The 19,434-nt window shown below is 33.5% G+C and overlaps 1 protein-coding gene across 1 annotated transcript; it reads right to left on the reverse strand.

The window, feature by feature from the left end:
- Positions 1–12,794: 12,794 nt before the first annotated feature.
- LOC114736760 (transcription factor MYB16) lies at positions 12,795–15,457 on the reverse strand. The gene is made up of 3 exons (XM_028924625.1): positions 15,228–15,457; positions 15,000–15,129; positions 12,795–14,316 (listed from the first exon to the last, which is right to left on the reverse strand). The coding sequence occupies exons 1-3, from the start codon at positions 15,358–15,360 to the stop codon at positions 13,377–13,379; spliced, it is 1,203 nt and encodes a 400-aa protein (XP_028780458.1). The 5' UTR covers positions 15,361–15,457; the 3' UTR covers positions 12,795–13,376.
- Positions 15,458–19,434: the final 3,977 nt, after the last annotated feature.

Consider the following 19,434-nt stretch of genomic DNA (forward strand, 5'->3'; position numbering starts at 1 on the left):
TGACCTGCAAGCTTCGCAAAAATTTTCTTTTGATTTTTGTTTTGTTGCTCGGGCCTATAACTAAAATTAATACAACCACAATTAGTTTATTTTTTTCTGGGTACAATACAACCGCAGTTAGTTTTATCACTGAGAGATAGAAACATACAATTAAAAATACCACTTCCTGTTCTTAATATGAGACTTTTATTTTGATCATAAATATAAGACCCTAATTTACTTTTTCTTTTATATTTATTCGTTTTTTTTAAAATAATCTTTGTAATAATAGTAGTTCTAGTCAATACACTTGATTAGTACATAAAAATACTTTAGAAAAGACAACACCTATTTATTACAAATAACTAACTTAACTAATTTTGCTAATCTACTCAAATTAGTCAATTAGCTCTTATATTAAGAATAGGAGGTGGTGTATATTTAGTTTACTGCGAATGAAGAATTATTTAAAAAGAAAAAAAAAGAGAATGACCACGTATTAATTGTGGAAAACATAAGAGCACACAAACATCAATTGATTCAATATTTTAATCACATAGTCTGTCTAACAAATAAAGTGGACACCTTTGCATACGGAGTGTTTAGGTAAAACAAAAAATATTTTTACATAAATTGGGATAAAAATTTCTCTCATATATTTACTTTGTAAATATTAAAATCACTTTTAAAATGATTTCTACCTAAACCCTTCTTACTAAATGCAAAGTTTATATACTAATTAAGTGCCAACAACACCCCAAAAAAAAAAAAAACACCCCCGCGCCGGAAAACAAAAGCCCGTAGTGTTTGGCGTGGCTGGCCTTTTCAACTCCAAAAAGCCTATTTTAATTAAAAATGATGCTTGGCATGTTTTTACAAAAAAAAAAAAAAATTAAAAGTTACTTTAAAATTGAATTTTTTTTGTACTTTCCGACTCATGACATTTTACTTTTCTTCATATTTAGAGTTTTAAAATTTTTAAAATTGATCAATATATTATCTAAACAGGTTTCTGTTAAAAGAATGTTATAAAATCTTATCAAAATATAATTCACATTATGTTGCGTAATTGACTTTTACCTCATTTTTTATTTACAAAAATTAGTTTAAATAGAAGTCACCTTCATTCATGTTAATCCAGACGGTACATGATCAAGCCTATCTATCATGGATAAGTAAATTAAAATAAATAAATGTCTCATTTAGAATAGCTTATAAGCAATTTTTTCACTGTTATTTATGAAATACGAGATAAATCTGTGAGAAAAGTTTATCTCAACTAATGTAAAACATGTTTATAAACATTTAAATAAATCAATTCGAAGAAGTGTTTTTATTATCATATTTTATCTTGCATGGTTTAAACTGTTCATTAGCTTTTCAGAGAACTGGGGTCAAGATAGAGTTTAGAAGACAAGCTCATATTAAAAATTAAAAAAAACTATATTTTTTTATAAATGCAGGAATAACGTATTAATCTTCCGGTCCTAAATATAATATTTATTTTATAGTATAATTTACACTGTAAAATGAGTCTTATATTTAGAATCGAAGTAGTGTATTCATGCGTTCTCCACCGACGTTAACTATAGGAGCGACAATATCTGTCCTTTCCCTGTTTCTTTTATATAGGTCTTTTCAAATGTATCTATCACGAGTGGTTGGGTCTTTGGAATCGAAGATGACCTAGAGCCATTATTTATGTCGATGTGAACCAGAAAACGACGCCGGTTTGATTTGCATTGGCGACGTGGAGGGCGCTATCAGGGATTGCTGAACAACAGGAATATTCTTTTCATTATCTCTATTTCACACGGCACACACTATTAAATAAGTGGATTCAAATGTTAATTCTGAGACCAACAAATTAAGATCGCGTGAAAGAGTTATCCCCGATAATGCTTTGACTTTAATTTAATCTGATAATATTCCTTTGGTCTCTAATATAGGAGTTAAAAAAATCAATTTATAAAAATTAAATAATTTAGTTAAATTAGCTATTTATTAAAAATATGTGTTATTTTTTAAAAATATTTTCCTTGATCATGTACGTTAAAACCACTTTTTGATATGAATATCTTAACATGTACAGTCAATATGAATGATTTGAAAAGAAAATTATAAATTTAAGAAACTAATTACATTAACATCTCATATTTAGAGATAAAATAAATTCTCTAACTAACTCTAACTAACTCTATATATTTAAAATAGGAGGAACCAACATGTACTATCAGATGATTATTCATTTTAAAGGGTGAAAAAAGAAATGATGAAGAAGAATGGATTAGGAAGGGTGCGGCTGTGTGGTGGGAAGGGGAAAGCGGTGGGATATAGAGCAGGGGGGTATGGGGTTGCTCATATGTGGAGGCGGCTGGATTCAGTTGCGCTGAGGGGATCATGTTGGGCCCGTGAGTGGGCACACCACTCATCATTTCTTGATAATGCCGTCTCCCAACCCAAAAGCATATGCCTCTCCATTATTTTCCCCACTAATTAACCAGGCCCCACTTCACTTTACATGCTTTTTAGAATCACTTTGAAATGTTTTATAAATAATTTTTGTATCATAATTTATAAAATATGAAATAAATACGTAAAGAAAGTTTTGTTTCATTAAAACATGCTTATAAGTGATCTTAAAAGTAATGTCAAACAGGCGCTAGTTAATCATCAAAAGGCTATGACCATTTGACGTTTTAAAAGCAACTTTATACCATGATTTAAAAGGTATTTGGAAATCCTAATAATCATTAAAAAAATAATTTTATACAAGTTAAGATAAAACTCACTTAACACATTTATCTTAAATTTTGTAAAATCACTTTTAAAAATACTAATCCAAATACCCTCTTACCAAATATATGATAGTATCAATATAAGTACTTAACAGACACATGCACAATACAAACAAGTCCTCTGTCTTTCACAACTGACTTACCCGAACTTAAACGGTTAATTTTATTTACATAAGCATTTGATGTGCTATCTTATATCCTAAATATAAAAATTAGATAACAGGTTTATTTTGGTTCTTAATACAAAATCTTAACTTATTTTGTCTCATAAATTTATAATTTATTCTATAAAATATCCACATTAATTATATGTAATAAGAGTTTCCATCAAGGAGTGGTTACAGTATATCGGAAAAAACTCATGTTACAAATAACTAACTCAACTAATTTTTTAAATATTTATAAATTAATTATCTAATTCTTATATTCAAAATAAGTCAATATATAACACCACTTTGAATACTACCTCTAGTCCTTGATGTAAGATCTTGTTTGACTTTTATCTTCGTTCTAAATATAAGATCCCAATCCACTTTATCTCTCATATTTATGTATTTTTTCCTAAAATAATCCTTATAATAATGGTAATTCTAACCAATATGGTTGATTAGCAAGAATATTTTAAAAAAAACAACACCTATTTATTACAAATAACTAGCTTAACTTATTTTTTTAATTTTTTAAAATTAATCAATTAGACATTAAAACTGAGGTAAGGTACAGATGCTTGTGTGTTTCCATCGGACATTAAAATGGCGGGTGTGGCAGGTGTCTGCGTCCAAGGATGTTTCGTCTTCAGATCAATTCTCCCTTCTCTGGCGTTCCCCGTCCGGAGTTGAAGATTTTTCATAGACTTGTCGATTTTGCAGAAGAATGCGGCGAGAGAGGCCAGAGCCAGACTCACGGGGAGAAAATCTTATCCTGCAAATTTGTTTCGTGGAAAAAATACGGGGCATTACAATTTACATGGCAATCTAAATTTTTGTATTCATCAAGCTATTTATAAAACATATATCTGTATATTAGGTTGATATAATTTTTAATCCTTTAAGTTTATTTTTATTTTAGTTTTAATATTTTAAATTTTAAATTATAAGTTTTAGTCTCTAAAAGAATAAAATGATACAAATTTTTATTAAATTATAAAGATTAATATTTTAGATCAAACAAACAACAAACAACAAGCCTTATCCCACTAGGTGGGGTCGGCTACATGAATCACACGACACCATCGTGCTCTGTCAACAACCCAATCTTTAGATATGTTGTTAATTAGGAGGTCTCGTTCAATGACCTCATTCAGCGTTCTTCTCAGTCTTCCCCTGCCTCTTTTTATGGGACTCCATCTTGTTTGATCCACCCTCCTCACCGGGGCCTCCAAAGGCCTTCTCTGCACATGTCCAAACCATCTTAAGCGATTTTCAACCATTTTCTCTTGGATAGGTGCCACACCGACTCTTGTCCTGATCTTTTCATTTCGAATCCTATCTTTTCTTTTAGATAAAAAGATAAAAATCAAAATAAGAATAAACTTGAGGCATGAAAAATTATACTAACACTTATATATTTCTTGAAAGTTGAAACGTGTTTCTTGAAAAAATAAATTGACATTATAAAAAATTATAAATTTAAAAAATAAAATGTATTGAATTCTTGTATTTAAAATTAAAGTAAGCCATTGTTTAGCATTTATATTTAGAATCAAGATAATACTTTGAAAAAACTCTTAAATTTTTTAAAGGAATAAGATGTAATTTTGACCATAATCTTATTTCTCAGGTGCAATTTTGTCTCTAATTTTTAGTAGCTTAATTTTTTCCATGATCTTATTTCTGATGTGTAATTTTACGCCTGATTTTTTTTTTTTTACTAATTTATCTGTTTCCATTTGGGTCTCTGAGTGTTTCCCAACTAGGCCGAGGAGAGATTGGCAGCGACGGGGAATCAATGGAGCCAGCAGAGGACAGCCTTCCCATGTGATTTCCTTCTCCTGCCAAAACTGCTGCTCACAGTCATGCAGGACAAAATAAACGCTGATTTTTTTTTTTTTAATCATTCATGTCACACCTCCATTTCTTTCTTTTTTTTTACCATTTGCATTTTTTTAATTAGAAAGACAGGTATTCTGAGATCAAACTCACAATCTTTCAATTAAAATCAATGGGTCACAAGGCCACTGACTGTCACTTGCTTGTTTACATTTTTTTATCTGGTAATTTTCAAATTGAGTATTCTTGTTTAGCCTCTTTAAATTGATCTTTCCGGTTGGCAAATAGATACGTGTTTAATGCTTTTAGCAAATTGATACAAAAGCTTAAATAATTTTACTTCAAAAAGGTTAAAAATTTGCGTGATTTTTTGAACAAGTGTTTGTTTAATTAAATTGTTTAAAATTGTTTTGGCGAAAACTGTGTTTAAAAAGTTTAAAAATGAACACTCTCAAAATTACATTATTTTTATAATGTACGATGCAAAAAATTTGAAAATATGTGTTTGAAAGATATTTTCGTACATTTACAGTAAACCTAGATAAAATCAATTAAACTTTTTTCTTTTTAGCGCATCGGATTTTTTTTTTTTTTTACCAGAGCGCATCTGAGTTTAGGACTTCAGGCGACGTTGGGAACTCCATTAACATTATTTGACTACTGTTTATAATCAAGTTACATGAGTATTTTAATTTGGCAAATCCAAACAGTATTTGTTTATTTATTTTGGAAATCATTATTGAATAATATTCAGGTAACAAGAGGATCAGACCTCCTTTTAAAAGTCCAATTCCATGAAAAAGGCCTCCAACGACTTCATTGCCTAGGCCCAAGGAGATGAAAAATGAAGAGAGGTCCATTAAGATGCTTATTTTGGACATTTATATTCCCGCTTATGAAATTCCAGGACAACTTTATTAATCTTAGGGGGTGTTTGGATAGAAACTAAATCATAATTTCAGAAGTGTTTTTACAGTTTACGAAGTAAATATGTGGAGAAATTTGTCTCGTTTTGAGAAAAAGTGCTTTTGAAACTATGGTTTGGAGGTTGCCAAACATCCCTTATACATGTATCTAATACATTCCGACGAGGCGCAGACATTTGTATCACTTGATAACTAATCTGGTGACTATGCTTAAATATAGTTATATGAATATGCTTTTACTTTTCCTCCCCATTTCTTTGCTGCTTTGTAACGTACTCATATATATGATATCACCTGTTATCTTAAATATAAGAGCTAGTTTATACTTTGACATATTTTATTATCATTGTGTGATTTGATGGTCGTAGAGTTATAAATATGAGGAGGTATAGTAAAAATATGATTAATGAACAATGACTGTTTTTTCTGGTATTCACCGCTGTTAAAATAAAGGCCACACAAACATGCTGAAGTGAACTTTTGAATTGCAGTTATATATAAAAAAAACACACACACGCACACACACATGTTCTCAAAGCATCGCATCTCATATTTTAAAAGAATAAATGTATGGACATGTGGGATACGTATTAATATCCGAATCGCGCATCGTCTCGGTGCATCATATGGTCTTTCGTCTCTTCTGATCGCCAGGCAGGGCTTAGGGCTACATATATATATATATATATATATAGAGAGAGAGAGAGAGAGAGAGGGAGTAGTGTATATATAAATAGCTGAGATTTTCTGAGAAATTGAAGTTGGCAGTGCTTCTTAAATTTTGAATGAGGGGATGAGATTGTGCAATAAGTTCTCTGCCTCTGCTGCACCGAACAGAGCTTGGAACATTTGTCAGAATCAACGTGACGCCTTTCTGATAAATCCAGGAAACAAGGTAATAGAATTGGACCCAAAGTCAGCATATTCTTCAACTTTAAGCTGACATTATGCGCAATTGCTCATAAATTCTAAATAATGAGCAGATGATGGCTTTATATTTTAAGAGAATTCATAGGAAGAAGCTTTGTTGACATGTGTATATTATTATCCAGTACAACGCATACATGACAATTAAAGGCTGTTAGTTCCATAAATCAAAGTGCATATTGTGATGTTGATTATTATATATGACGTACGTGGAGATCGGTGGGTTATAGTGTATGTGGAGCAATGAGGTCCTCTGATTCATGGCGTTCCTGTTGGTTCATGCACTCCATGGTTATTGATTGAGCAATTAATGTTGCTCCTTAAAAACCGAATACATACGCTCACCTTCGCCCATAATTCTCACTCAGCTTCATTTAGTATCTTCTACTTCCCCATCCATAATCCTCAACTATATATGTGTGTGTATTATAGGACTAGTTTTCCAATTCTTTTTATATATATTTTAATAGGTTTGATCTTTTTTTTAATCAGTTACACTTTTGAATATATTTAAAACTTAATGCATTTCTTATTTTTATCTTCAATTTATTTTGTGTCTTTCTTGCCTCCTTCAATTTTCTCACTCGTTTTCTCTCACGTTTTTTTCATACTCATTCTCTCTTTCACCCCTTCTCTCTATGAAGAAGTGTACATTTGGAAAAAAGAAGAAGAAGAAGAATTCTTGTACATTTTGTATTTTTAAATCAATTTTAATTGGTTTTACCTAGTAACTTTTTTTTCTTCCCCGGTTACAGGTTTTACCTAATAACTTTGAACAGAATTTGCAACATCTTTTTGAAAGTACGAGGCTGATTTCAGTAGCTATAGAAGTTGTTTTCCCAGTAATAGCGTTCATCTGCTCTGTCTCCGTCGTTAGCCTAAACAATCGCCCCATGTCACCAATCTTGGTTGATGACTTCTTTCTTCAGTTCACTTGCGTTAGGTCATTCATTTATGATTTGGTCTGGCCCTTATGGGCTTGTATTCTTAGTGAGTCTTTAATGTCCCGAAATTTTATTCTTAATGATTACTTTAAAATAAGAAGCAAAAGAATAAATGAATAAATAATCTCATATAATCTTTTTTTTTTTAAAGTGCTCCTTGTGGAGATCATCTTCAGTTTTTGTCTTCATTGAGAAATTAAATTTATATTATGATTTCTATATATACATATATATTGGGAGAAAAAACAGTCCCATTCATGTGTCTATATTGCTTTCAAGCAGAACGGAAAGGAAAAACATGGCCACTTAAAAAGTGCGATGCCTCGTAAATGTACTAATTCATGAATGCTTTGTCTCAATTTTCACATAAATTTCTGTTTCTTCTTTTTTGGTTTTTTAAGATAATTGACTTTTATGAATCAAATTACCTACGTGTTCGTCAAAGTTTTCTTTAATTGGACGTCACAGTAAGATGATGAACTACGCTTTACTACTGGAAATGTGGGTGCATTTAACATCATGCAGTGTTGAAAAATGAGTGCAAGATGATTTGACTTTCACGAATTAAATTAAGTGTTTCACGACAAATTTATTAACTTGAAGAGATTATTGGAGAAAGCCAACCTAAATATTTATTTTCATCTACGCATTGAACCCTACATCTTCAAGCTACGCTGTACTGTTTGACTTTTGAAGCCAACTGTTCATGATATACCACTAGAACAACCCCTGGCATTGAAAACTTTTTAATATTTTGTTCGCACCGAAAGTTTTGGGCGTAAAACAACTGACTTTTACAAGATTAATTACATGTTGATTAAAGTTTTATTTACTTGGAGAGTTGGGGTCAATAATAAGATGGATGGCCAAAAAAAAAAAAAGATGAATACCTATTGTATCAAGAGACTAGAAAATGATAAAGCAATATCTGTTTTCTCATTTATTAGACTCTGATATCAACCCCTACAGTTCGAACATAAAGTTAAAAGAAAATGATACTAGTTAGGTCTTAAAATAAAAAATTAATGACAGTAAGATTTGATATATATATATATATATTTGAAAATGGAGTTGCAAATATAACTTCATAACAATTGCAAATCCAGAAGTATCAATTATAAATAAGACATTTAACTTACCAGTATAACTATCAATTTACAACTAACACTTTTGTTTGCATATGTCTGAATTTGTATTTCAGTTTTTAAAATCTTTTCTAGAAGTTAACCATAATGAATTCCCTATTTGGGGATTTAAATATTATTCTCTCTGGCGTTAACCATTCATGTTAGACCACTAAATAGGGTAATTAATTAACTAATTAATTATATGTTACTATTTTGGCTCTCACAAACCACGTAACACGGGTTAAAGATGAAAATAACTGATAGCACGGACATAACTCAATAACACACGGATAAAGGTCTGTTTGGAAAGGTCATCTTATAATTTCATAAAGTTTCCAAATAATAAAACTATAAAAGCATAATCATAACATCTTAATAATTAAGCAAACCAAACAAATATAGTTAGTATTTTGGCCAAACAAAAATCCCAAATACTACTTCCAGTCCTAATTATAAGACCCAGTTGATTAATTTGAGAAAATTAAGAAACTTAATTAAATTAGTTATTTGTAATGAATATGTATTGTTTTTCTTAAAATATTCCTGCTAATCAAGTTTGTTATCTAGAACTACCATTATTAAAGGATTATCTTGAAAAAAATAGATAAATATGAGAGACAAAATTGATTGGGGTCTTATATTTAGAACTAAAATAAAAGTTAAACAATGTTTTATATTAAAGACCGAAGTAGTAGTATATTTATTAACCTGTTTGTTAGGAAGAAAGTACTTATCTAATCTTTAGTACAAGACACATTTAACTAATTAATTTGATTAGATTAAAAAAGTTAGGTAAGTTAGTTAATTATAAGAAAGATAACATGCTTTTTAAAACACCTTAATCATCTTCCGTAATATCCTTCCCTTCTCTTACTTGATTATGGTTCAGAGAGTATTTATAGAGATAATTTAAAAAACTTATAAATATAATAAATAAGTCTTATATTTATAATCAAAATTAAATTAATAACTTAACAGAAAGAGTAATAAATTTTCCTTTTCATCATGCGGTATATTTTTACGAGTAACTAATAAAGTAGATGTTATATTTTACTCGGTTTTCCCTGTCGATTAAAGTGTCGCAGTCATAGTAAATCCAGAGCCATGTGGGTTCATAATTCGCAGAAATAAATGAACATTGATCAGCCTCACAATATAATTTAAAAAAACAGCAACGGGGGAAAAACGAAACAAACAATGGGGCAATACATGTGGATATAATAAGTTCACCCCATGTGAAGAGTTTATCCAGCCTTCTTCTATTTTTGTATAAAATAATTTATGCTTCTCTACAGCTATTTATGAGTAAAAAGAGAACTGTTATTATAAATAAGAAAAAGTAGTAAGAAAGTAAGAATAAATATTAGATGCAATTTAATTGATTAACTTCGCTCTGTATATGTACCAAGACTACTAAATTTCTAACCACTGATTTGGAGGATGAAAGTCCATTTCGGTTCTATAAATTTTATAAAAAAAGATAGTATATAAACTCAAAATGATAACAAGAGAACAGGTTGATTTTGAAATAGTAAATTACAGGATCTAATAATATATCCACAGAAAAAGAATTTGTGTAGGTGAAGGTGATGCGTGGCAAACCTGGAGACTTCGAAAGAAATTATTTGGTGCATTTTATATAGAAAAATGAACGCTTTACACCTTTCGATGCTTCGGCAAAAAAAATTTTTTTTTTTTTTTGCCAACCAAAAACACACATTTTCGACATAGTCCAAAAGTTTTTAATAAATAAATCACAAATGAAAAAAATAGAGATTGGAAGTATTTGAAAAGATGAGGAGGAAAAAGAAAGGAAAAGAAAGGAAAAGACGAGCTTGTCCATAGCTATGGAAGAAAGTGACATTTCATAGCATAAGAAAACAAGGCGACAATTCAATAATGCCATGTCTCTTATCTTGACATGTACTGCATTTACTCCTCTGCTTCAATTTATAAATATGCTTAGAAAGTACTATTGAAATTAAAATATTGTAAACTTTTTTCACTGAAAGGGGAAATATTTCTTTTTGAAAAAAATCAATAAGTGGTAGGTTTCCAGAGTGAACATTATAAGACGTTTATAGAAAACTGCAAATTATGAACATTTTTATCATAATTTTCGGACATCCATAACTCTAAATACATGCTTTAGGATACGAGTCTAAAGAGTAATTGATATTTCATCGTACTGCGAAATACTTAAATTCATTTTTAAAGTGAAACAGCTTATGTGTAAGCCATAATTTTTAATATAATACGTAATATTCAAACGATAATCTCATAATCCAGCGGCATCATGCCAGTTTTTTTGTAGGCCTGGTTTAATCTTGTTAATTGCTTCAAACGTGCAGCTTATTTTATTAATAAATTCATACCAGTGAAACTTTTTTAATATAATGTAATCAAATCTTTAAATAATACTCCTCTTATTCTAAATATAAAACTCATTTTAGAGTGTAAATTACACTATATAAAATGGGTCTTATATTTAAGATAGAAGAAGTAATATCTAATACAGTTATGCAAATTCATATACTTTATAAACTATAAATAGTGTAACTTGCTTTTTTTAAATTACAAATAAACCAAAGGATTAAAATTTAGGTTACATAATAGCTTTATCATATTTTCCATTCAGTATTGCAATGCCAAATTCTAGTTTGAATCATGCTCTCATCAAACAACAAAATAAATATCAAGATTCAAATAATACATGCAGCAATATTTACAAATTACTCATGAAAAAAGTTGTCGTGTTAACAATAAAATTTGAATCACATTATCGTCATCATCATCATAAAGTATCTATAAAACTGGATCAACTTTCCGGCGGCATTCGGTTAAACTCTGTAATGACCGGGCAAATGGGCCGGCGATGGAGTTGGTTTGAAAAGTCAACGGGCACATGGCATTGATTGGTGGAAGCATGAAAAAAAATCTTTAAGGGAGCGACGTTTATCAATTTTTAATGAAACCTCACTCTCACGCACCTGCCGCCCATGTTTCTGTGATATTTTTCATAAGATATTTTCCGTTTGAAAGCGAAACGGGCTACTTATTTAAGTATACAAAATAAAATGCGTTGGAAAAAAAAGCGTATAAAATAAAATGGAATAAGGCAAAAAATATAACAGAAAAAATTTTTCTTCCATTTTTTTAATTTTAACAAAGTTTTTCCGCTTTAGTTTTGATGTATATAAGGTTGTCAAAGTAAAAAATAAAAATGAGACAAACATAACATCGTGTTTATGCATGAAAAATGTTAAAAATGCTATTAGATAAAATATATAATAATAGTAATAGATATTATATTAAAAAATATTTTCCCCCCTAACTTTCCCATCTACAAACATGGAATATGTGATTTCAGGCGTAGAATAGTTCGATAGGCATTGCATGCTTGCTTCTTCTTCGTCCTATGTTGTTTTTGACTTTTTGGTGACAAAATAGAGCTTCGAACAACTACTGATCAGCCAAACTAATCAATAATCATATCATTATTTGTGCAAATTAATGGTTTATCAAATTTTAGCCAATCTGTCACGCTGCTGTGAGTTAGAACAATGCTTCAGGCAAAAAAAAAAAAAAGAGTTATAACAATGCTTAACACAATAAATTAAATAAACGTCTGCGTCACACGTTATATGACTCTAGCTAGTAAATGAAGTGGGTGATTATTTTTTTTTTAAAAAAAAGTCTTCCATTTGAAAGAATGATATCACTAAACATTCTGCGATAACGTGGTCTTATTATTTGTGTAATTTAATTTAATTCTTTAGACTAAACAATAATTAATAAAACACTGAAAATAAATGTCACTCGAGAAACCTGTTTACTTAGTAATTGCACATACAAAGATGATTAAACAATATGTATATTTTCACAATCTGAATTGCCGCGTGCCTCGAATAACTCATTATAGCACAGTTTGAATTAATTTGAAGTTTTAATAAAACATGCGGATATAAGATGCTCCAATTATGGTGGTCAATATTTCTTCTGGAAGGTGCTAACCACTAAATTGGTCTAATTATGAACGAGATGTGGATCGATGTTCATATATATGGGCACGCCTATCAAAAATTTTGTAGTCATATGAGCCATATTCAAAATGCAAGGTCAAAAACTTTAATTTAGTCTCCATCTCGAAATAGTACACGACAACCTAGCAGATGAAGTAGACAAGGGAAAGGGAACCCAAAAATAAACAAATTAAAATCCTTGAAAAGCCAGACTGTGACGTGAAACCAACAGACATAAATACCATAGTAAATACCGTTTTATTTGGAGGTGCTTGTATGCAAACTCAAGCACAGGAAATACCTTGGATGGGTAAAAAGTCATTTAATTCACACTCTATCTACCATCAGTAATTGTCCAAAACAACATAACCCAGAAAAATGAGGACTTAGACGATGGACATACACAAGATAATGAAATCAAGACGATCGAATCAGAACAAATTGATATGAACATTTGATGGTGGTAGCGACCAGTGACGTGGTTTTCACGGAAGCCCCCGTTGCTCTCATGAACTTACATACTTCCCAAGAAAGCCACTCTAAAAGCAACGATCGAAAAGTGCTGTAGGAAATGAAACCCTTTTCTGTGAAAACAAGCTCGCTTCTTATGGCGATGGAAAGGAAATCAATGGCTCTAGATTTGGTTTGAGGAATATGGCACTGAATCAGAACATGGGAGAGTCAGAAGGGGAGGAGTTGACTAAATTAAGAATGCTGTTCCAGTAGTTCTTGTTATCTTCATAGAGGTCACTCCGACCAGTACTGCCTCTGTTACCGTCACAGTTATTAGAATCTCCTCCGCCCTCCTCCGACAAACTCCGGTCATCGGAGTTAGTATTAAGCAAAAGATTGGTGAATCCTTCCTCAGCGATAGCATCAGTACTAGCCCTGAGAGACTCAGACGTCCACGTGCCTTCCATGGACATTGTGAACTCATGCAGGCTAGACGCAAAAGACATGGGGTTATCCATACCATCTTTGTATTCTGGCAGATGCACTGAGATTTCGTAACCTTTCCACTCTTGCTCACCTTCCTCTTTCACAATTCCTGTCTCGGAAGAACCTGACGAGCCCACAAACTCAATCATAGGCATTGTACTTTCTCCAAGTCCGCTGGTCATAATTGGTGGAGCGTTCTCTGAGAAAGTCAGGGAAGACGAAGGGGATTCAAGGTCGCCACCAACATTATGGCCTTCAGTAGATTTCAACCAACCTCCATTATTCCAAGCCTTAAGCACATCTAGAGAGCGTGAGGAAATAGGTGGTCCCTCTGGTTTATTCGCAACTGGGGCTGAAGTTGAAGCAGAAGATGAAGACGAAAACCCAGAGCTACAAAGCTGATGCTGCAGTGAATGCGAACGTAGTTTCGATTCTCTAACCAACCTTGCTTCAGCTTCAAGCCTAGCACTCTCCCATTGAGCCATGTGACTAAGGTTGGCAGCACTCTTGGATTGGCCGTCGATGGAGAGAAGGGCATCATTCTTGGGCTTGTGGGTCACCGGGTCAATTCCCATTTTGGCTAGCCTTTTCTTAAGATGCGTATTCCAGTAGTTCTTGATCTCATTATCTGTTCTCTTTGGCAAGTGTGTTGCGATAGCCGACCACCTATGCACAAGACGAGAAGAAATAATAGAGACACGCCGTAGAAACCAGGCCAAGGCTACCCTTGGATCCATCGATGACTGGAAGTAATAACTTTTTATGTTTGATATATTTAAGATGTAGCTTTAATAGATCAAAATGAAAATGCATGACATGTTCATTTCCAATTGCACTAGAAATCACATGCATGGCATTGATTTAAATCCGTTTGCATTTAAAGACCAAATTGAAAAAAGTTGGACGTCAGGGAGTAAATTTATGGAAATGGCAGAAAGCACATTTAATACTATTTGTTAAAGATAGGTCAGAAGAGGTGGTTGAAGAAACTGAGAGGCCAATGCATTTAATACATACTGCACAAGAAGGGAAAGGGAAAAGCAAAGAGATACAATACATAATAAGAGTTGAGAGTAAGAATCAATGTTCACACTTTCAAGAAAGTTAGAATCATGATGGGATTTTCATAAATCCGGTGCCTGCCTGTGTACCCAACACAGATCAACAGGCCGGGGGAAACTAGGGAAGAAATGGTGCAAATACAAACTTGTCTTATGAAAATCCAAGGACAAAAACCTGAAAGACCAAGAAAATGGCTGTCGGTAGAAAATTTCCAACTCATAATATACAAGAATTTGTATCCTACTACTGAGCATAGATAGATAGATGAGTTCGTTTGAATATGAAACCTGTTCCCTAAGAGGGCATGGAGTTGAATGATGGTTTGCTCTTCTTGCAAGCTGAACTTTCCTCTCTTTATATCCGGCCTAAGATAGTTGGTCCATCTCAGTCTGCAGCTCTTGCCACACCTCTGAAGTCCTATAGACAAAAACATGCAGCATCGATTGCAGGATATATCAGTGAACTAAACTGCAAACACTCGTACTATTATTGAACAATTATCATCAGAAAATTACCAGCTTTTGCTGGCAAGGCACGCCAGCTTCCATGGCCGTGTTCTTCGATATAAGCTAACAGCTTCTGATCTTCCTCAGGAGTCCATGGTCCTTTCTTTAAGCCCACCTTGTCGCAGCATGGTGACCGACCCATTCGGAAGTGTAACACTAAAGACTGTAGTAGCTTCTCCTCTTCTTTATATAGCACAAGGGGAGAAAGCTATGGGGAAAGGAAAGGAGGGGGAGGACTGTGACTAGTAAATGAAGAGATGGGCAGAGAAGAAAGGTCAGCGGCATAAATGGGATAAGAAATTAATTTGACAGGGTATATGTGAGCTATCATTACAAGAGTACCCTTCCGACTGAGCGTTTATATTCCATCTTTTGGCCTTGGGGATTTGCATATGCATTGATGTAATAGCATAAAAGGGCAGAAACGAAAATATGGCGGTTTCTTTGTCTTTTCATTACACTAGAGTGGAATTTTAATCCTATTGACAACAATGAGCTAACCGAGTAATAGCCATAACTTTTTAGTAATACGTCACCCAAAATTTATGGCATAGCTAGGGCCGGTTTTAATTATTCATCATATTGGTCCACACGAATTTTTATTTTATCCATCCATCATATCGACTGCTGTGTGGATTTTTTTCTTCTCTCTCTCTCTCCCTCCTTTTGAATAATTTAAAGTACACAAATTTCTGTTTATAGTGAAGTACAGGAGCATATAGCAGAATACAACTAATGGAAGGGCTTAAAGTTAAGCTTAGTTTCAGTGAAGTTCAGCCGGAGAATTCACTTATATGGCCCCTCCACAGTATGCAGACTACAAACGTGAGGTCTCAACTAAACCAAAATTTGTATCGTACTTTTCTTGTAAGGTTTGACGCAAAAAAGTTGACTGAAACTTTGCCCCTAGTCAGTGATAATGTAGATAAATTATAGTCTACAAAACAATCTAGCGTCTTTACCAGCCACCAAAGCAGTCCATTAGAGAGGTCGACTACAGCCTACCAACAGATCAAAAGGAGTTCCAGTTCTGATGCGAGCGACTTCTACACATTAACCTTCTGAGTAAAAAATGCATGAGTCATGTCTGACTCAGTCAATCAGATCAACTGATGACAGTATCAGCTAGGATGTCATATGGCTACCACACAGACTAGCTAATTGGTTTGGATTAACAAGTCCAATAGGATTAGGTTCGACTGGCACGCTTTTGGTGGGGAACTCTTTTATGTTACATATGTATATAATATAACTTGGCATAAATTTTATTATGCACGGTATGTTAAGGTTACGTTTTGTGATAAAATTAAATAATGCACCTAGACTTTTGTAAGGATTCTTTTTCCGGAGGACCTGGACTGGATCACTGACTTGAGGGTTACGTTTTGCAAAATGACTACGATATGAGTGTGTTTGGATGCTAACCCCTACACATGAAATCAACCCGGTGCATCGAACAAGCATTGAAGGAGATGGAATACTGTGATCACTTTAAGACCGTTGCGACTACTAAATGAAGGGCCTAATTGTAGTAAAACATTGAGGCAAATGCATCCTCATAATCTTTCATAGTTGCATTGATTTATGTCCATTTTGCAATGGCACATATAGAGAGGTCCCAATCAGAAAGTATCAAAATTAGTAGCATTTGATCTAATATTAGCGGAAGAGATACTGCAGAAGCCCGTTGTCGTGAAAAGTCTTGTTTTCACATTATGGAGCTACCCTGGTTCCCATAGAGTGCCGCGAATAGGTAAGAATGAGCAGACCCAGTTCATGGAGGACTTTACTTTCCTTAAAATTTATTGAAGAGCCACAAGTAATATTTTGAGAAAAAGCAGAAGACCCAAATAAATTAAGAAGGCATCTACGAAAGATGATGGTAGATCTTAACCCATAAGTCGACAGTTACCCAGATCAGAAACTTGAGCTGCCAAAAAAGGTGGACATTTTAATGGCTGGGACTGTGATGAACTGATTCCACTGAAGAACTTCCTTAACGACCGAGTTTTTAATCTTGGGGGAGAAACACGAGCAATTTATTAAGGTGGGGCTCAGAAGGTTGCGGGAGGGCATCTTGAAGGATTTGGAGCATGAAAAGACTAAAGAACTGGCCCATAGATGAAAAAGAGCTCATATAGAAAAACTTAAATGTGTGTATCTGTTGTGCGATGGAAAAGGTCTCATGGATCCAAGACTCATATAGGCTAGAGGAAGGACAATGGGGACACCTTCTTAAATTTTCTTTGATCATTGCCAGCTCTGGCATTGTGATGGTCCAACACAGTCATAATGATCCTATTAAATGACAGCCCCTTACACTTGTCAAAGTCATGCGAGTCCCACGTGGTCCGCGATGCCCGACAGTAAGGGATGAAAATCGACTCATGAATCGTTTCCAGAAATAATAAATCTTTTCAATTTACCATTGGCATTCATCTCAGTATGTGCTTCAATTCAGTGTCTGCCAGAAAAGCTATCATTTTCACTGGACACATAATTGAGCCAGCCAACGTTTACTGAGTCACACAATTCACAAGCACCCTCAACACTAATTTGGCTCCAGCGGGAGAATCGGAATACCCTCTGACCAGAGAATGATCAAGGAAGTTGGTAAGCTCAGTAATTGGTCAACTATGATTTGAGGACTAGGAGTTATAAATATAAAAATTACAAGGAATATCTGTGAAATCGTTATAAAATTGTTAACAATAATAATCTCTGTACTTCAGTTTTCCTGTTCTAACAAAAAATCTGATTGAGCTAAAGGCACCCATGTCACCAGTAAAACCCAGGTGATGAGGAAGCACATTTAAAACATTAAGTCACTAGTTGATCCTGAAGGGTAGAGTAACTTCTGATCCTTTACCACTGTCGTAGAAGGTAAGAATCTTGGTGATGCCTAAATATGATGGTAATATAAATGAAAAAAATAAACTCGATAATATATCAGAGGTCAAATCGAAACAGGAAATACATAACGTGCCGTAGGTAGGCGGGCCTGATCTCATTAAATCACCGATCACTGAGGAGTAAATCACATTTTATTTCTCTACAAGGTCTGTTAGGAGATAAGCATATAAATTATTTGTCATAACTCATCATAAAACCATGTCTTGAAATGTCTTTTTCACCGAAGAAAACACTTCCAAAAATGTCATAATGAAGGCATCATCAGGTGAAACCGACTTTTAAGGTTTTAAAGCTTAACCTTGAGCTGAGTAGGTTGAAACTTTTGATTACATTCATGTGCGGGATTATTAGTTTACTTAATGCGTTTCCAGATTCAGCATAGATTCCTCCAACTGCTGATCAAAATCCCCAAGCTTGCATTCAATATTTGAAAATGATCTCGAGTTCTTGAACAAATGCTGCTGGGCTCATCATCCTTACATCGCACGGCTGTATCTAAAATTATCCATCCCAATGAGGGACCTAGCTAACTTTTTCTAAGTCATCTCCTCCTTTCATTAATGTTTAGGGTAGACTCATCAGAAAAAGAAATCGGTGGGTTTCACCCCATTAAGCTTTTTTTGTTCGGTGGGTTTCGCCCCATTAATGTAAGCTTTTCCTTAAAGCGGTGATCATCAAGCTAGTAGTAAAAAGGACAAGCTTTGTAACCATTCCCTAGAGATGGTAAACCAGACCAGCTCTTACCGGAGTAAGAGATTACTCTTACAAATCACTTACTCCAAGTGATTTCTTAAAAATCAGGATGGCTTTTGAAGCACCCTGGAAAAATAGCTTGCTCGAGTCAAGTTCGATAATGGAAGCCATCTTGGAAGAAACAGTATACAAACATCTAAGTTCATTTAGAGACTTGCGTGGATCATAATGGGAACGACTGTGCGATGACCAGCATGAACGAAGGCTTCAACAAAAGTTCTCCGTGAAAATAAATAACTAAAGAAATAATTCAAGATAACCATAACGATCTCTTCCTTAACCAGCTGGTAACTGTCATATGTCATTGCGTGGACGAAGTAAGCCTCAATGATCTTAACTCGCGAAGATATATGAATTCTTGCTCATGTCTCCCTTCCTCGTAAGCTAGATTATCAAAGAGAAATGGAATGGAATCCAACTCGTGCATTCCGAAAATCCATTGAATGGAAGTTCCTTAACCAAAGGGAGTATAAATCCTAACCGTTGAATGATGATGAACATTTCGCGCGCCAAATCGTCTCTATTGAACAAATCTCATGTTCTTTTTTGG

This window comes from Neltuma alba, unplaced genomic scaffold (assembly GCF_004799145.2).
Source record: "Neltuma alba isolate B1F8T4 unplaced genomic scaffold, ASM479914v2 tig00013372_pilon, whole genome shotgun sequence".
NCBI classification, from domain to species: Eukaryota; Viridiplantae; Streptophyta; class Magnoliopsida; order Fabales; family Fabaceae; genus Neltuma; species Neltuma alba.